At 40.0% G+C, this 20,414-nt stretch overlaps 1 protein-coding gene across 4 annotated transcripts in view; it reads left to right on the top strand.

The window, feature by feature from the left end:
• Window positions 1-20,414, top strand: part of FBXO16 (F-box protein 16) — a 63,446-nt gene that overhangs the window by 11,215 nt on the left and 31,817 nt on the right. For all 4 annotated transcript variants that reach the window (XM_060184899.1, XM_016185609.2, XM_060184898.1 and 1 more), the window contains exons 3-6: window positions 3,045-3,080; window positions 7,653-7,859; window positions 12,806-12,970; window positions 17,787-18,001. In XM_060184899.1, coding sequence (XP_060040882.1) covers window positions 3,045-3,080; window positions 7,653-7,859; window positions 12,806-12,970; window positions 17,787-18,001 — 623 coding nt within the window. The remainder of the gene's footprint in view (window positions 1-3,044; window positions 3,081-7,652; window positions 7,860-12,805; window positions 12,971-17,786; window positions 18,002-20,414) is intronic.

Here is a 20,414-nt window from a genome sequence, read left to right as displayed (position 1 = left end):
TTTTCTGCCTCTTTTCCAGAACCCCTCCTCTGCCAGATATTTTCATATTAGTCTTGCTTTCCTCATTCATTCAAATACACACATGACTGATGCTCAGGAAAACACCTCTACAGCAATTATAAATACATCCACATTGTACCACCACACCCATAAGGATATTCACTTTTATAATTGCCTTGATTCAGCCCAGTAGATGTGATAAAGTGTGATATGCAATACATAGCACTCTACCCTGGAAATGTAAAAAGGAATGGCATGGGTTTTATCCTAAATAATATATAACAAATACAGAATGCTAAATAGGAAGTGCAGAAGCGTACATACACAAAACTCTAATCTTATAACATGTGTGCTCAGCCGGTGCACCACCGCCTGGCCCCTAAAACTCTAATCTTGTAAACAGGTATATTCACTGATACACCTGCACACTGAACTATAAGAGCAGTTGCTCATTCATAGATGTCACAAGTTCTCATACTATTGATTTGTTTGGGGGACAGGATCTCTAACTTGCAAGTTTTTTTTAAGAAATTTTATTTCTTATTATAAAATTTATTTCACTCATCATTTAATTATTATTTATTGCCTTTAAATATTATTCTTGGGTTGGGGGTGCAGGCTGTGGCTTACCCAGTAGAACACACATATTCTCATGTGCAAGGACCCAGGTTTGAGCTCCAGGCAAACACTTAAGAGTGCTTGTAAGAGGAGAAGCTTCATGACTGATGGAGCACTGCTGTGGTACTTACCCCCTCTTCTCTTTCTCCTTCAATATCTCTGACTATCACCCTTTATCTAGAGGAAAGAAATAAAAGGCTGCTGGAAATGGTAGAGTCATATAGGCATTGAGCTCCAGTAATAATCTTTGTGGCAACAAAACAAAACAAAACAATTTTTTTTTTTTTTTTTTACTGAGGTTAAGTAGATATCTCACCCTGTTAGAGCACTGACTCGCATTCCCTGAGACCCCTGAGGCTACAGGTTCAATCCCTGATGGTATCTTATGCCAGAACTGAGCAGTCCTCTGATCTTCTCTCTGTGTATTCCTCCTGTCCTCTTCTCTCTTTCATAAAAAGTCATAAATCTTGGGAGTCGGGTGGTGGTGCAGTGGGTTAAGCGCACATGGCACAGAACACAAGGATCAGAGTAAGGATCCCGGTTCGAGCTCCTGGCTCCCCACCTGCAGGGGAGTTGCTTCACAGGCGGTGAAGCAGGTCTGCAGGTGTCTGTCTTTCTCTCCCCCTCTCTGTCTTCCCCTCCTCTCTTCATTTCTCTCTGTCCTATCCAACAACGATGACATCAATAACAACAACAATAATAACTACAATAACAATAGAGAACAAGGGCAACAAAAGGGAAAATAAATAAATAAAGTTGAAAAAAGTGATAAATCTTTAAAGTAATAAATAAAAGTCATTACTTTCTTTTTTCTTCTCTTTTTTCTTTTTTTTTTAATTCCTCCAGGGATATTGCTGGGGTTTGGCACCAGCATTAGGAATCCATCACTCCTGGTGATCTTTTTTTTTTTATTTTTCCTTTTCCTATTTTATTAGATAGAACAGAGAGAAAGTGAGAGGGGAGGAGAGATAGAGAGGGAGAGAGAAAGATACCTGTAGAGCTGCTTCATTGCTCCTGAAGCATCCCCAGTGCAGGCAGGGAGCGGTTGCTTGAACCCTGTTCTTTGAACAGGTCTTTGTTCATGGTACTATATGCTCTTAACCTGGTGTGCCACTGCCTGACCCTCAATAAAAATTACTTCCATTTTTTTTTTTTTTGCCCTCAGGGTTATTGCTGGGGCTCGGTGCCTACACTTTGAATCCACTGCTCCTGGAGGCCATTTTTTTCCCATTTTGTTGTCCTTGTAGTTACCCTTGTTGTTGTCGTCATTATTATTATTGTTGTTGTTGCTGTTGGATAGGACAGAGAGAAACCAAGAGAGGAGGGGAGGCGGGGGGGGGGGAGAGAAAGACAGACACCTGCAGACCTGCTTCACTGCCCGTGAAAAACCCCCCCCCACACACACAGGTGGGGAGCCAGGGGCTCAAACCACATGCACTTAACCTGATGCTCTACTGCCGACCCCCTAAAATTACATCTTTTTTTATTTTTAATTTTTTAAAATATTTATTTATTTACTTTCCCTTTTGTTGCCCTTGTTGTTTTTATTGTTATTGTAGTTATTGTTGTTGTTGTTGATGATGTTGGATAGGACAGAGAGAAATGGAGAGAGAAGGGGAAGACAGAGAGGGGGAGAGAAAGACAGACACCTGCAGACCTGCTTCACTGCCTGTGAAGTGACTCCTCTGCAAGTGGGAAACCAGGGGCTCGAACCAAGATCCTTACACGAGTCCTTGCACTTTGCACCACATGCACTTAACCTGCTGTGCTACGGCCCAACTCCCTGAAAATTACATCATTAAGATGCATTATTCCACATGGAGGAAAAGAAACCTTGTCTATTTAAAAATAAAGTATCTCCTTAGGAGTGAAAATATCCTTTTTACTCAGTTACTATAATGAAAAAACTGTCAATATTTTAAAAAATATTTATTTACTAATGAAAGAGAGGGTAGAGAGAACTATACCATAAAAGGGGAGAGATCCAGAACTGAGCATCACTTTGGCATATGCAATGTAGGGGATCATACTCAAGACCTTATGCTTGAGAGCCCAGCTGTATCCAATATACCAGCTCCAAGGCAGTATTAGACTTTCAATATCTACTTACTTTTAAAAGATTTACTTATGAGAAAGAGAGAACCAGAACGTCAGTCTGGCACGTATGGTGCCAGGGATCACACTTGGGACTTAATGCTTGAGAGTCCTTTGTTTTACCCCATGTAAAACCTCCCAGGCCACAATATTTATTCATTGATACTTTAATGATATCCCTCTTTAAAAAAATTAGTTAGTTATGAAAAATAGAGAAGTAGAGATAGAGATACCCACTGAACAATTTCCCTGGCAGCTAATGACTTTTTTCTTGTAATAGGTATTTTGAACCATAAATATGAAATCTTTTCATTCTTTTTTATTTACTGTAGGTATTTGAAGAAAGAAGAGCTCTGCTTGAAAAATGGGTAATCTTTTAAATAATACTTTTTTCTATAGTAAGTCATATTGTAGGACACAAAGAATTCAGTTGGGAGTGGAGATAATGCTTGCTCATTTCCTGAGAAGATGAACCAGTATTTCTTTCTTTTTTTTTGCTTTCAGGGTTGCCGCTGGGGCTTGGTGCCAGCACTATGAATCCACTGCTCCTGGAGGCTATTATTTATTTATTTATTTATTTATTTATTTATTGAATAGGACGGAAAGAAGTTGAGAGGGGAGGGGAAGATAAGAGAGGAGGAAAGATAGACATCTGCAGATCTGCTTCACCGCCTGTGAAGCGACTCTATCCCCCCCCCTAACTAATATGAATAATGTTGTTAACATCATTTGTGTCCAGGTTTTTGCATGGCCATATATTTTCTTTTTTCTTTTTGCCTCCATGTTTATCACTGGGGCTCAGTGCCTACACTATGAATCCACTGCTCCTGTGGCCAATTTTTTTATTTCTTTTTTTTTTTTTTTGATAGGATAGAGAGGAAAAGAGAGGAGGGAAGAGAGAGAGAGAGATAGACACCTGCAGACCTGCTTCACCACTTGTGAAGTGACTCCCTTTGCTGCAGGTGGGGAGCAGGGGGCTCGAACCGAGATCCTTATGTCAGTCTTTGCGCTTCGCGCCATGTGTGCTTAACCTGCTGCACTACCACCCGACCCCCCCATAATACTTTTTTTTTTTTTTAATACTTTTTTTTTTTAACTTAGCATTACTTGGGCTTTTAATCATAGCAATCAAGTATAGGTTTTAAAGCTCATTCTAGTATAAGAAGTAGAATCATTTTAAAATAACAATATGGGCAGCAAGAGGTAAGAGGTACTGTGAAACCTTTTCAGTGATATGCAATCTAAAGTATTTTGTATTTGACCATAGAATATTATTTTTTGTTCATTTTTTAATTTATTATTGGATAGAGGCAGAGAGAAATGGGGAGGGGAGGGAAGATACAGAGGGAGAGAGACAGAGAGACACCTGCAGCCGTGCTTCACCACTTGTGAAGCTTTCCCCATGTAGGTGGGGATTAGGGGCTTGAACCTAGTGTGCACTTAACCAGATGTGCCACCTCTTGGCCCCTTTATTCACATTTATTCATTTTTGCACATGGTCTTTTCTGATGCTTTTTTTTTTATGGGAGTAGACAAAATAATTAAGAAAAACTGAAAAAGTCTTTTATTTTACTGCTTTATACAGCTACTTAATCTCTTTTTCCCTAAAATCTTCTCTACCTTTCAATACTGGCTAGAAAAGGCAATGGACTCCAAACTGACAAACACCATAAATGTTTTAGTTGAAAAGACTCTATCTGTTTGTCACTTGCTTAGCCATGTATGCAGCCTAGGTTCAAGCCTTGCCTCCACTGCATTGAAAAAAGCTTCAGTGTTGTAGTCACTCTGTCTGTCTCTCCATCTTTCTCTGTCTCTTCAAACAAAAAGCTTACACTGATTGGCAAAGGAGGTGTCACAAGGTGTAATAAGCAAGCTAAAAAGGTTAAAAAAAAAAAGAGAGAGAGAGAGAGGCTTGTGAATTTTCGCTTATTCGTTCTAATATCTTAACCAGGTTGAGTTCCAGAGTCTAATTATCAAAGTCTAAATTTCACAAAGAAAGTATGAATACTTGCTTTTAAAGTTTCAAATAAGCAGGTACTGTAGAATTAAGCAGGACTATTTTCTTTCTTTTTTACCTCTAGGGTTATCACTGGGGCTTGGTACCTGTGCTACCAATCCACTGCTCCTGTGGCCTTGTTGTTTTTTTATAGGACAGAGAGAAATTGAGAGGAGAGGGGAAGATAGAGAGGGAGAAAAATAGACACCTGCCACAGACCTGCTTCACCACTTGTGAAGTGACCACCCTGCAGCTGAAGAGCTGGTGGCTCAAACCAGGATCCTTGCACAGGTACTTGTGCTTAGTGCTGTGCATGCATAACCTGGCCACCACGGCCCCCAACAGGACAATTTTTTTGCTTGCTTGCTTCCTTTCCTTCCTTCCTTCCTTCCTTTCTTCTTCTTCTTCTTCTTCTTCTTCTTCTTCTTCTTCTTCTTCTTCTTCTTCTTCTTCTTCTTTTTTTTAGAGTAGCTTTACTTATTTTTATTAATGGATAGAAACAGAAAGCAAAAAAAAAAAAAAAGCAAAAAAAAAAAAAAAAAAAAAGAAACAGAAAGCAATTGAGAGGGAGATAGACACCTGCAGCCCTACTCCATCGTTTGTGAAGCTTTCCCCCTGCAGGTGGGGACAGGGCTTGAACCTGGGTCCTTGCGCACTGTAATATGTACACTCAGCCAGGTGTACCACCGCCTGGCCCCTGGGACAGTTTTCTTTAGCCACTCTTTCCCATCAACTCTCCCCTCATTCTCCAGAAATAACCACAATTCAGTCTGACTCCTATATCCGTATACAGAAATCCATAATTATGAAAACAGTTAATAAATTAGAAAATAAAAAGTTCATGGGATACTATGCAGCAGTTAAAAATAAACAAAATGCAGCCATAAATGTCCCATAACTCCAGAGCACATTGTTTTCTTACTTGTTCATGATAGGATGAATACACCATGATCTATTTACTCTGTTTACTATTGACACCATTTTGGTTGTTTATAATTAAAAAAAAAGTTTCAATAGACATTTTTGTATTCTTTTTCGTGCCCCAAGTGATATATTTTTTTTCTTTTTGTTTTTAACCCAGGCACAGCTCAGCTCTGGTTTACCAGGTTGCTGGGATTGAATCTAGGAACATAGAACTATAGGCATGAAAGATGTTTTGGAAAACCATTATGTAGTCTACCCAACCCCCAAATGACATTTCATATCATATCACAAAGAGGAGTAATGATGGATGATCCCCAGGCTCACATAGTGTGTCTCTAACTGCTATGCAGTGAACTTTTTTTTTTTTTTCCCTCCAGCGTTATTGCTGAGGCTTAGTGCCTGCACCACGAATCCACAGCTCCTGGAGGCTGCTTTTTCCCTTTTGTTACTCTTGTTATTTATCATTGTTGTGGTTATTATTATTGTTGTTACTGCTGTCGTCATTGTTGGATAGGACAGAGAGAGGAGGAGAAGACAGAGAGGGGGAGAGAAAGACACCTGCAGACCTACTTCACTACCTGTGAAGCAAACCTCCTGCAGGTGGGAAGCCGGGGGCTCGAACCCGGACCCTGATGCCGTTCCGTGAGCTATGGGCCACGTGCGCTTAACCCACTACACCACCTTCCAGCTCCCACAGTGGACATTTTTAACTGAAAGCTTATGCCATAGAAATTGGAGCTTATTAAATTACTATGTGGTTAACTTTTCCATGGATTATTTACTTTTCTGCATTATTTTTAGCACCTTTTAAATTCTAAAGGGATTTTCCCCACTGTGAAGTATTCTTGCATTATTCTGAGTCATCTAGGCACCTTCACTTGGTAGGAGTTCAAAGAATGCAAATTCAGTTCTATTAGTCTAAACAAACACAATTACAAAGGAAAATTCCTTGAGGCAAAGAACACCTATCAAAGCCAAATATAAATTACCTCTGACCATTGTAATCTGGGAAAGAAATAAAGAGCCAGTTATCTTTTTCATCTTGAGAGGAAAATGTTTTGATGTTTACTTTTATAGATTTCTCCAGCATTTTATAATCCTAATGTTCTTATTATCTGCATTTTAAATCAGTCTTTATTCTGAGTCCATTCTCTTGGCGGTGAGCATAAAAATTGATGAACTGGCCTTAGTTATTCCACGTGTACTTCTCATCCTTGTCTATATACCACCATAGCCATTTCACGCTTTTTAATTTGTTTGCACATTTATCCTTTTTACACTGATTTAACCCACATGCTTATTATTTTTAGTATCAATATATCCTATAGTAATAGCTGCCATGTCTACAATGAGTCATGGACTCTAATAGGAATTTTATTCATAAATTATATTTAGTTCTCACAACAACTCTACAATGTGGATATACTTCTTTTTTTTTTAATTTACTTATTCCCTTTTGTTGCCCCTTTTTTTTTATTGTTGTAGTTATTATTGTTGGATAATTCAGAGAGAAATGGAGAGAGGAGAGGAAGACAGAGGGGGGAGAGAAAGACAGACACCTGCAGACCTGCTTCATTACCTGTGAAGTGACTCCCCTGCAGGTGGGGAGCCAGGGGCTCGAACCGGGATCCTTACACCGGTACTTGCGCTCTGCGCCATGTGCTTAACCCACTGCGCTACCGCCCGACTCCCAGATATACTTATTCTTAATAAGAAATGAGAAAATAGAAGCTGAAGATGGCTATTTGCATGGACCTGGGAGTGAGTTATTTATTCCTTCTGAGTAGTAGAAATATTAGACTGTTCAAAATAAGGCTTTCAATTATTTTACTTCAAAGCCCCTCCCTCCTTAATTTATAATGCCACACTCATATCTTGGTGAAATACTAGTTTCCTTAGCAGATTTCTTACTATTAAGTATTTCAGATTGCTTTTTAATTTCTTGGAGTTACAGTCATATCGAATAATGAATCTCAGGATTCAGACTAAAGCTAGAGCTTATTTTGTTTTGTTTTTACAGTTTGACAAATGGACAGACTCTCAAAGGAAAAGAATCCTGGCAGGCCTGTTAGAACGCTGCTCCCTGTCACAGCAAAAGTTCTGCTGTCAAAAGCTTCAGGAAAAAATTCCCGCAGAAGCTCTGGATTTTACCACCAAGCTCCCAAGGGTGTTATCTTTATACATCTTTTCTTTCTTGGACCCCCGAAGCCTTTGCCGGTGTGCACAGGTAAAGGTTAGAAAGTACAGTACAACAATTTATAAAAATGTCCTATAAAAAACTCTGAAATCTGGGTAATTTAAGGAGGGGAAGCATATACGTAAGATCAATGGATAGATGAGATCATCAATAGGCTTACTCCAATTTTTAGGTCCATTTTTTAAACTTAATTAATTTTGCATATAAACAGAGAAATTGAGAGGGAAGGGGGAGCTAGCTAGACAGACAGACATACAGACACTGGCAACACTGCTCCACTGCTCATGAAACTTCCTCCTTACAGATGGGGACCAAGGACTTGAACCTGGATTCTTGTGCACTCTAATGTGTGCACTCAACCAAGTGCACCACTGCATGACTCCTTATTCTGTATAGTTTGAATTAAACACTATCTCTTTTGTGTTAACTATATCTAGGGAGAAAAAATTTCAGATGCTATTAGTACCCACAATAAGTATTAGCTAGATAGGAAAACAATTACACATATAAGAAGTGGTTCTGGGGGGCCAGGTGGTAGCACACCGGGTTAAGTGCACATAGCATGAAGGCAAGGACCAGTGGAAGGATCTCGGTTGGAGCCTCCGGTTCCCCATCTGCAGGAGGGGTCGCTTCACAAGCAATGAGGCAGGTTTCTGCAGCTGTCTACCTTTCTCTCCCCCTCTACCTTCCCCTCCCCTCTCAACTTCTCTCTGTACTATCCATAAATAAATAAATAAATAAATAAAAATAGCCATAGGAGCAGTGGATTTATAGTGCAGGCACTGAGCCTCAGCAATAACCCTGGAGGCAAAAATAAATAAATAAATAAGAGAGGAAGAAAGAAAGAAAGAAAAATAGAAATGGTTCTGCACTCCAGTTCATGACCTAGAGCAAGAAGAGGGTAAAAAAAGGAAAAGACACTCAAACATAATAGGTGTGACTTAGAAAGAGAAGGCAGGACCATAGAAAAAATGGGCAAATATATATAAATAGATAGATAGTTATAGAAATAATAGTCAACCCATATATCACTGATCTTATAAGTACTGATGTAATTTCTTAAAAAATTTTTTTTTTATATTTACTTTCCCTTTTGTTGCCCTTTTTTTATTGTTGTAGTTATTATTGATGTCATCATTGTTAGATAGGACAGAGAGAAACTGAGAGAGGAGGGGAAGATAGAGAGGGGGAGAGAAAGATAAACACCTGCAGACCTGCTTCACTGCCTGTGAAGCGCCTCCCCTGTAGGTGGGGGGGGGGGGGGGGCTTGAACCAGGACGCCAGTCCTTGCGCTTTGTGCCACTTGCGCTTAACCTGCTGCGCTACTGCCCGACTCCCACTAATGCAGTTTCTAATGGAGGGATTGGGGACACAGAACACTAGTGTGGAAAAGGTATGGGATTATACCGTTGTTTTCTTATAATTTTGTAAATCAACATTAAATCACTAAAAAAAAAAAGGAAAGAAAGAAAGAAAAGAAAACATGAAATGACTTAGGAACCTAGTAGTGGTTAACATAGCATACGTATCACCAGATTTGAGGACCTGGGTTCAAGCCCCAGATCCCAAATGCAGAGGGAAGCTTCACAAGCAGTGAAATAACCCTGAAAGTGTCTTTATCTTTCACTCCTCCCCTTCTCTCTCCCTATTCTCTCTCCCTGTCTCTATAAGAGAAAGAAAGAAAAAGGGACAGAAAAAATGGCTGCCAAGAGCAGTGGCAGCATCATCCAATCATCAACCTCTAACCCTGGTGGCAAAAAAAAAAAAAAAAAAAGAATATAAGAAGGAGTTCATTAGCAGGATGGTCTTATATTGCATGATAATAAAATAGAAATCCTAAAGTGAATCATGCAGACCATTCAGAAACTATAAATCATATAACAAGATACCAATGAAATAGGGACAAAAGAAAGTGAGACTTAATGAGTGCTGAGTAGGCAGGTGTTTACAGGCCTCAAGAAAGGAACTGAACATGTTCTCACAAGAGCCTCCACAGTGTATCAAAGTGCTGTTAAATTATCTTAAGATTGGGAGTCGGGCAGTAGCGCAGCTGGTTAAGTGCTCGTGGCGCTAACAGTGCACGTGGCGCAAAGCGCAAGAACTGGCGCAAGGATCCGGGTTGGAGTTCCCGGCTCCCCACCTGCAGGGTAGTCACCTTCACAGGCGGTGAAGCAGGTCTGCAGGTGTCTTTCTCTCCCCCTCTCTGTCTTCCCCTCCTCTCCCCATTTCTCTTTGTCCTATCCAGCAACGACGACATCAATAACAACAATAAAACGAGCAACAAAAGGGAAAATAAATATTTTTTTAAAATTATCTTAAGAAACTGGTACTTGTTGAGTTGTTTCATAGAGTTACTAATTTTACAAATGGCCATTGGGGAGATAACTCAGCTGGTAGAGGCACAGGAATAACTTGCATGCATGAGGCAGCAGGTTTGATCACTGGTACTGTATGTATCAGAGTGGTGCCCTGACCTCTTTCTCTCTCTCTTTCATCTGTCATTCATGTTAAATAAATAAATACGTTAATATCCTGGGGGCTGGGTGGTGGTGCATATGGCTGAGCACACACCATGTGCAAAGACCCCCTGGCTCCCCACCTGTGTGTGTGTGGGGGGAAGTTTCATGAGTGGTAAAGCAGGTTTGTAGATGTCTGTTTATCTTTCTCCCTCTTTACTTCTCCTCCCCTCTCAATCTCTCTCTGTCCTGTCAAATAATACAGAAAAAGGGGGGGAGGCACCAGGAGCAGTGGATTCATTGTGCCAGCATTAAGCCCCAGCGATACCCATGGTAGCAATTAAAAGAAACAAAAACAAAACAGGAGGCGGATCGTGGCACAGCTGGATAAGCACCCATGGTGCGAAGTTCAAGGACGAGCCTAAGGATCCCAGTTTGAACCCCTGGCTCCCCACCTGCAGGGGAGTCTCTTCGCAGGTGATGAAGGAGGTCTGCGGGTGTTTATCTTTCTCTCCCCATCTCTGTCTTCCTCTCCTCTCTCCATTTCTCTCTGTCCTATCCAACATTGACAGCAATAACAATAATAACAACAATGGTAAACAACAAGGGCAACAAAAGGGAAAAAATAAAATAAAAACAATCTTAAGATCAGAAATGACATGTAGTTGACAAAAAGAAATACACAAAGCCATGAGACATCATAAGTAAATAAATGTAAAACTAGCAAAACATTCTATATGTCCCATAACAAGAGGGACTCATATGACCATCTGATGAGTTATTACACAGATATTAAAATCATGCTTTGGAAAAGCAGCAAGAATTTCCCAATTTTGTTTTGTCCATGTGTTGGAAAAAACAAAAGAAAACAACTTTACTATGCTGTCAGTAGTGTCATCTCTGTTTGCTGGGTATTGTTTTTCATTAAAGTAAGAATTTTTCAAGTTTTACCAAATGTGAACATGTTTATTCAAGGAAATGTTATTTGGAATAGCTAATCTTTTTTTTTTTTTTTACTTTTTTTATTGGGGGATTAATGGTTTACAGTTGACAGTAAAATACAATAGTTTGTGCATGCATAACATTTCCTTCTTTTCCACATAACAATACCTCACTAGGTCCTCCTCTGCCATCATGTTCCAGGATCTGAATCTTCCCCCACCCCCATCCCAGTCTTTTACTTTGGTGCAGTACAACTAACTCCAGTCCAAATTCTGCTTAGTGTTTTCCTTTCTGATCTTGTTTTTCAGCTTCTATGAGTGAGATCATCCCATATTCATTCTTCTGTTTCTGACTTATCTCACTTAACATGATATCTTCAAGTACCATCCAAGATGGGGCAAAGAAGGTGAATTCACCATTTTAAATAGCTGAGTAGTTGGAATAGCTAGCCTTATAATCTGTATGTACCATATGTCAATCTAGGCAGATCTCAAAATATTAAACTTATCTGTTCATATCTTCTATTTTTTTAAATTGTGGTTCACATCACTGTTTTTTTTACTCTACAGGACAAGTTCACACCTCTTCAAATGCATATTTCTGCACCACACCCACCTGTATCATTGAAGTCCTCATATCCCTCTACCACTGTTCACTGGACCCCTCTACTCCCTGCTCCCCCTCTCCAACTTCAGTTCTGTAGTCAGAATTCAAGGGTCTGCTTTTTGTCTCTGCATTTGTTTCTTTATATCTCACACATAAATGAAATCATACAATATCATCTTTCTCCTGACTGACTTTCTTAGTATAATTCCTTCCAGTTTAAACTGAGTATTTTTTTGTTTCCTATTACTTCATCCTTGCCACCGAGGCTTCACTGGCACTTTGTACCTGAATGATTCTATTACTCCCAGCAGCCTCCCCACCCCAGATGCAAGGTGAAAGGCAGAGAGAGCTAGAGCTAGAGATTCAGAGATAGATGTCTGGGAGGTAGCACAGTGGAAAGAATTGGACTATCTAGCAGGAGGTCTCAAGTTGAATCCCTGGCAGGACATGTACAATGTACACAGGTCTGGTTCTTTCTCTCTAACAAATAAATAAATAAATAAATAATTCTTTTATTACCTCCAGGGCAGTTGCTGGGGCTTGGTGCTGGCACAATGAATCCACTACTCCTGGAGGCCATTTATCATTGGATAGGACAGAGAGAAATTGAGAGGGAAGGGGGATAGAGAAGGAGAGAGACAGAGAGGCATCTGCAGACCTTACCACTTATGAAGTGACCTCCCTGCAGGTGGAGTGGTGGAGGCTCAAATTGGGATCTTTGTGAGCTCAGGTCCTTGAGCTTCGTATGATGTGTGTTTAATCTGGCACGCCACTGCCTGCCACCCCCCCCCCATAAGTAAAATCTTTAGAAACAAAGGAGAGACACCATAGCACTACTTTACCACCTTTGAAGCCTATTCTGTGCAGACACTCCCATGTGGGCCCCAGGGCTTGAACCTCAGTCCTTGTACATGGTACACTCTACCTAATGAACCATCTCCTGGCTTATTATTATTGTCACTGTTTTTCCAGGTGAGCTGGCACTGGAAGAACTTGACTGAACTGGATCAACTCTGGATGCTCAAGTGCTTACGATTTAACTGGTGCATCAAGTTCTCTCCAACCCCCTTTGAGCAAGGTGTGTGGAAGAAACACTATATTCAAATGGTGAAAGAACTTCATGTTACCAAGCCAAAGGTAAATCTAAAGCAAAGAGCAGTAAATGTGTAAACAAACAAACAAAAAGCAAAAAAAAAAAAAAAGTTCTGGAACTAAGACCAAATAGTGAAACTTGAAGATAGGAAGGGAATTCTCCTGAAGAAAATATACTGGGGGGAGGGGAGAGCAGTGACACACTGGGTTAAGTGCACATAATACAATGACCTGCTCTAGGATCCCGGTTTGAGCCCCGGGCTCCCCACCTACAGGGAGGATCGCTTTTACAAGTGGTGAAGCAGGTCTGTAGTCTCTTTTTCTTTCTTTCTTTCTTTTTAAAAAATATTTATTTATTTCATTTTGTTGCCTTTGTTGCTTTATTGTTGTTGTTGTTGATGTTGTCGCTGTTGGATAGGACAGAGAGAAATGGAGAAAGGAGGGGAAGACATGGAGAGAGAAAGATAGACACCTGCAGACCTGCTTCACCGCCTATGAAGCAACTCCCCTGCAGGTGGGAAATCGAGGGCTTGAACTGGGAATCTGACGCTGGTCCTTCCACTTGGTGCCACGTGAGCTTAACCTGCTGCACTACTGCCTGACTCCCTAGTGTCTCTTTTTCTATCTCCCCCTCCTCTCTCAACTTCTCTGTCCTATGCAATAAAAGGAAAAAATAGCTGCCACGTGCAGTTGATTCATGGTGCAGACCATGAGCCCCAGCAATAATCCTGGAGGCAAAAACAAACAAGCAAGCAAGCAAGCAAAAAAAAAAAAAAAAAAGAGGGGGGGTGATATACTAGGGGAGGACTGGAGAAGATGTGCAGTGGTTAATACATAAAGATTCATGCTTGAGGCTACCAAGTCCCTGATAGAATCCCTAGCACTACCATAAAGCAGAGCTGGGCTCTGGTAGGGAAAAAAAAAAAAAAAAAAAAAAAAAAACAGAAAAGGAAGTATATTAGGACTTTGAAATTCTCCTTTAAATTTTTTTGTACTTATTACATATAAGATTCTCCATTTCATTTTCTTAAAGATTTATTTATTTCACAAGAGATAGGTGGAAGGAGAGAGAGAGAGAGACAGGAAGAGAAAGATCAGACTAGCACTCTGGTATATTTGGGGCTGAGGATCAAACTCAGGACCTCATACTTGTTTGTCCAGAGCTCTAATGCTGCACAACCTCCTAGGCTGCAAACTCGTCTAAGAACTTGAGATCCTTTCTAAGGTAGCCAGAGTTGCGAGCTTTCCTCTGACTTTCCCAAAACTGGAAAGGTTCTTAAGCTGCCCAAATTCCTGGAAGTCTGTCTCTGACCCAGATACCTGAGGGTTCTGATACCAGGATACATTGGCTGATGTGCAGTTATTGTTACCTATTGGTTATAATTAAAAGAAAAACTAAACACCTTTTTTAGATGAAAGTCTAAATCATTGACCCACTCTTACATGTGTGGTGCTTGGAGATGGAGGTTCAAATCTAGCATCTGAGGCTTGTAAATTGTGAGTGCTTCCCACTTAATTACCTTCCCAGTCACAGAGTGATCAAATGTTACTGTTATCCAATTTTCCTGTGCCCCTACTAGCTGAGCTGAAGTTTATTGTTCTATCATTTATAAAGAAAAGTTAGGGGCTGGGAGATGGCTCACCTAGTTGAGTGCCATGAAGACCTGGATTTGAGTCTCTGGCACCACATGGGGACATTGTGTACAAGGAAAGTTGTTTTTTTTTTTTAATAATTTTTTTTAATATTTATTTTTTTTTATTTATTCCCTTTTGTTGCCCTTGTTGTTTTATTGTTGTAGTTATTATTGTTGTCATTGTTGTTGGATAGGACAGAGAGAAATGGAGAGGGGAGGGGGAAGACAGAGAGAGGGAGAGAAAGATAGACACCTGCAGACCTGTTTCACCGCTTGTGAAGTGACTCCCCTGCAGGTGGGGATCCAGGGCTTGAACCAGGATCCTTATGCGGGTCCTTGTGCTTAGCGCCACCTGCGCTTAACCCGCTGCGCTACAACCCGACTCCCACAAGGAAAGTTTTACAAGCAGTGGAGCATGTTGTAGTGTCTCTCTTTTCTCAGTTTCTTTCTTTCTTTTTTTTTTGAAATTTATTTATTTATTTATTCCCTTTTGTTGCCCTTGTTGTTTTAGTGTTGAAGTTATTATTGTTGTTGATGTCGATGTTGGATAGGACAGAGAGAAATGGAGAGGGGAGGGGAAGACAGAGAGGGGGAGAGAAAGACAGACACCTGCAGACCTGCTTCACCGCCCGTGAAGCAACTTCCCTGCAGGTGGGAAGCCGGGGGCTCGAACCGGGATCCTTCTGCTGGTCCTTGCTCTTTGCACCATGTGCACTTAACCCACTGTGCAACTGCCCGACTCCCTCTCAGTTTCTTTTTATTTATTATATGTAATTGAAAGGGAAAGAGAAGGTAAGAGGAGGGTGAGATAGGGTGGGAGAAAGAGAGAGAGAGAGAGATGTCTCACCAGGAGCACTGGAATTACACAGATTCAAAGCCCCAGCAACAAAAAATAAGAAAAGTTGGTTTGGAGAGATATCTCACCAGGTAGAACATATACCTTATCATGCGTGCAGCCCAGGTTCAAGTCTAGCACCATATTGGAGATTCTGTGCACTAGAGAAAGCTCTGGCACTATGATTCCTCTCCCCTTTTCTGGATCTCTTTCTCTTTCTCCCCCCCTCCAATGAAAAGGAGGCCTGGAGTGGTGAAATGCACTTGTGCAAGGCCTTGATTCCACACACACAAAATGAGTAAATAAGTAAAAAGATTTTCCAATAAATCAGTAATTATGGAATGGCATAATTAACTTCTTTTTTAAAGCTAAAAACCATATACTGTAAAAGCATCATCATAAAAAGTAAATAAGGCAAGAATAATTTTTTTCTAGTGGCTGACTATGCGTTATAACCAATGTTTATGTACATTCTTAGAGCCACAGTTAATTAGACAACTTACAGGAAATTCTTATGGGTTGCTTCTTTCTGGCATGATTTATCCACATGCAGAATTGTGCATCTTTTTGTACTATAGATGAGTTCCCAAAATATAAAGTGTAAATTAACATTGTAAATGATTTTTAAAACCACAGGGGTATCATAGCCTATGAAAAAGCAGCAGTTAATCCTCTTAAGACTGAAGAATTCTTTTGAAATATGGATAGTCAACTCCTAACTTGCTCATTTAAGTTTAGTTTTATTGTCTTAAAGTAGAATTCATCTACATTTAATATAGTAATAAACTATGCATAATTATTAGTATTGTTACAGTTCCAATATAACATGAGTCTTTCTGATATCAGTAGTTGGTGTGCTCCATAAGAGTTTCTTTTAAAAAGAAAATTTAAGTGCCAGGAAAGAACTCACCTTGTAGAGTGCATGCCTTACCATGCACATGGCCCATGCTCAAACCCCTGTATTGCATGGGAGCACACAACACTACAGAGAAGTGCCATGGATGTTGAAGCAGGGCTGTGATGTGTCTTCTTCTTTCTCTCTATAGTCCTCTCTTTATCTCTATCTATTTTTTTTTAAAGATTGAAAGAAACCAACCTGCATAGTCTGGGAGGTGGCACAGTGGCTAAGGCATTAGACTCTCAAGCATGAGGTCCTGAGTTCAATCCCTGGCAGCATATGTACCAGAGTGATGTCTGGTTCTTTCTTTTTCTCCTATCTTTCTCATTAATAAATAAATAAAATCTAAAAAAAAGAAAAGAAAAGAAAAAAGAAACAACCAACCTGCGAGTGGTAGAATCGAGCAAAATGCAGTCATGCAAAGTGCAAAGCCTCAACACTGCAAAAATAAATAATCATGTAAATCAATATGTCCTCTATAAAGTGTTTAAAATTAATAAAGATTAAACTGCAGTGATAGAAAGTTATTTTGAAATTTAATGTAGCTGTGATTTCTTTTCTCAAGGCTTTGCTAGACTCTCTTCAGCCAGAGGCAGGAAACAGCATTCAGCAGCTACAGTCCTGACTTAGTGGGGAGTGAGGGGTAGGAGTGTGGGCAGAGGAGTGAAAAGTGATTAACCAACATGGCTTTCAAGGAGCCAAGTCTCCTGGTCCAGGTCAATAGATAGACAAGTAAGTATAACACTAATTCCTCAGTGATATTCTGTAATAGAAATCTATATAAACAGCAGTGAAAACAAGGACAAGGAACTAGCTAATTGTGCTTAGAGGAACTGGAGAGTTTCTTGATATTTTCACAAACAGTTCAAGCAAACCAATTTACCCAGTAAAGCTTCCCTAATCTCTAAGAGAACAAAATTAAGCCTTTAATGGCTTCTCAGCATACCAATACTACTTCCCCACTTCCCTTAGGCCACAGCCACATAAAAACCTTACAAATACAACACACATACACAGGACTCTCAATTTAGGAAATTAAAGCAAAAAAAAAAAAAGTCTTTTGATTTGAAATTGTCTCTCTGTGTTACAGTTTTGAAATGGTCTCTGTAGTTTCATGGGGAATAGCATATTTTTATGTGTACATTAACTGCAGTTATGGAAAAACTACACGGTGATGATGATATGTGTACACTGCAGGACAGAGGACTGCAGTCTCTGAAGTTAAAGCAAGCTAAAGGGCAAATTAGCAGCTTTACCCTATCTTCAGTTTCTGCTCTGTAAACCAAGAGTAGAGGTGATATCATTTATAGCAATCATGAAGATTAAAATAATGCATGAAAACTTCCCGAAGCATCACGTGTTCCTGGGTGGTAGAAGCTCAAGCCACCATCACCACTGTCAACACCACTATGGGGATGGATAATATTCTTGGTCTTTTTGATGTTTTATTGTGGTGCCTTGAGGACAGAGATTTTAATTAATTTTCTTTTCTAGACACCTCCAAAAAATGGTTTTGTGATTGCTGATGTTCAACCAGTTACAAACAATTCCCCTTCACTGGATTTCCGGTCCTCCTCCTCTTTAAGAAAGAAGAATCACCCAGCAGAGAAAGAACTCCCACCCTGGCGATCATCTGACAAGCACCCAACAGATATCATTCGCTTCAATTACCTGGACAACTGTTACCCTATTGACCAAATCTGGCAAGGGTGGGAAGCTTATGTTTACTTTACTTCCTTTGGTTTAGTCTACTTTAAATATTTAGTTAATTTATTAATTTGGGGGGTGGGGAGAAGACAGAATGAAAAGGGTCGGGGGAGGCCAGGGTACTGCTCAGCCCTGGCTTATGGTGGTGTTGCTGGGGATAGACAGGGAGACAGGTGAGGAGGGAATCAAAGGAGGAAAGGAGAGAGGGGACAGAAATAGTTATTGGTCAGTTTATCCTGTTAATTATGATTTGTTTGCATTTTAGAGCTGTAATGACTTAATAATACAACTTTTTTTTCCTTTCTATTGTATTTGGTAGAAAGAAATTTAGAAGGACACATATATAAGCACATATATAAGCAAAATAATATCATTTTATTTAGCTGGGAAGTATTTGTATAATACAGATTATTTCAATTTGTAATAAAAATGTTTTTAAATTAAAACTTGAAAGAAAATTTTGGAAATTAAGCAGCAAGGATGACAACCTTTTAAAGTGAAAGTCCTTTCCTCCCTTCCTTCCTTCCTTCCTTCCTTCCTTCCTTCCTTCCTTCCTTCCTTCCTTCCTTTCTTTTTTCCAGAGCAGCATTTATCAGCTATGGCTTATGTGGTATGGAAGCGTTGAAGTTGGGACTTTGGAACCTCAGGCATAAGACCTTCTATGAGTAACCATTATGCTATCTACCCCCCTCCCTTGCTCTAAAACGAAATTTTTATAATAGAAATTCAATTGAATACTCCAGTGAGAGACTAGAACATTTGGTAGCTGTTGTCTAGCAAGAAGAGCTTCAGCTTTTGACCAATCTGGTTTCATTTAGTCCTCACTTTGCCCTTCTCCCAGGTTATTTTTGAGATAAATCCAAATGTCATACTAATTCATCAGTACACATTTTCATGCATAGCTTTAAAAGAGAGACTTCTAAAAATCACAAGACAAAACCATATCACATCTAACTCGATGAATGATTCTTAATATAATCAATCAAATATTAAATCTGTTTTCAAGATTTCTTGACTATTTCCTATGTGGTTGATACCCTTAAGTTTTTGGTTTGTGGGACTATTAGATCACTCATCTAGTAGATCACATGCCTTATGGTGTGTGTGAAGCCCTTGGTTCAAACCTCAGCATTATCGAAACATCCTGGATACCACTAGGGGAGCTCTATGGATAGTGGAATGGTATTGTGGTCTCTCTCCTCTCTGTCATTTCCTCTTCTTTCTCTCTTTCCCTCCCTTTAAAAAAAGGAAAGAAATGAAAAAAAGTTGGGGCTAGGAGCGGGCAGTAGCACAGTGGGTTAAGCGCACATGGCATAAAGCGCAAGGACTAGCATAAGGATCTGGGTTCAGCTCCCAGCTACCCACCTGCAGGGAGGGCGGGAGTGTGGGGTCACTTCACAGGCGGTGAAGCAGGTCTGCAGGTGTCTTTCTCTCCCCCTCTGTCTTCCCCTTCTCTCTCGATTTCTCTCTGTCCTATCCAACAACAATGACAATAATAGCAACAATACTAATAATAACAACGATAAACAACAAGGGCAACAAAGGGGGAAAAATGGCCTCCAGGAGCAGTGGATTCGTAGTGCAGGCACAGACCCCGAGCAATAACCCTGGAGGCCAAAAAAAAGATGGAGCCAGTGTGGCTGCTTAGTAGTGTCTTGTAAGACTCTGGGTTCAGACTCCTGTGCCACATAAAAAACAATAATAAATTTAATTGTTGGTTTCATGTTCCAAATAAGACCTACATATTGCACTTTACCCACATTGAGTTTTTGTCACTTGAGTTTTGTTTTTGATCCATAGGTTTTCTTTCTTTTTCTTCTTGGAATTTTTTTTTTTTTTTTTAAATAAGGCCATTTGACCTGTAGAGCTTCTCACCTTTTGGGTTTTGCTGATTTTACTTCCAACATGCAGCTGAGCATGTCCTTTTGTCTGCTATAGTAGGCTGTACCATTAGTCAAATCTAGGCGTTTGAGAATGTAATTATCGGAGTACATACTTCTGTCATGAGACATATCATTTCTTGTTATCTCTCTCTCTTTCTTTTTTTTTTTGCCTCCAGAGTTATTGCCGGGGCTCGGTGCCTGCACCACATATCCACTGCTCCTGGAGACCATTTTTTCCCCTTTTATTGCCCTTGTTGTTTTTTTTTTATCATTGTTGTGGTTATTATTATTATTGTTGTTATTGCTGTTGTTGGAGAGGACAGAGAGAAATTGAGAGAGCAGGGAAGACAGAGAGAGGGAGAGAAAGATAGACACCTGCAGACCTGCTTCACCACCTATAAAACGATTCCCCTGCAGGTGGGGAGCTGGGGCCTGGGGACTGGGATCCAGTTATCTCTTTTTTTTTTATGATGGTAATGGTCATTGATAATCATTGTCTACTTTCATTGCTTTATGATGATTTTTTCTGGAA

The sequence above is a fragment of the Erinaceus europaeus genome, chromosome 2, assembly GCF_950295315.1.
Source record: "Erinaceus europaeus chromosome 2, mEriEur2.1, whole genome shotgun sequence".
Classification (NCBI taxonomy): domain Eukaryota; kingdom Metazoa; phylum Chordata; class Mammalia; order Eulipotyphla; family Erinaceidae; genus Erinaceus; species Erinaceus europaeus.
The sequence above is the reverse complement of the archived record's forward strand: the minus strand, read 5'-3'. Positions and strand labels throughout refer to the sequence as shown.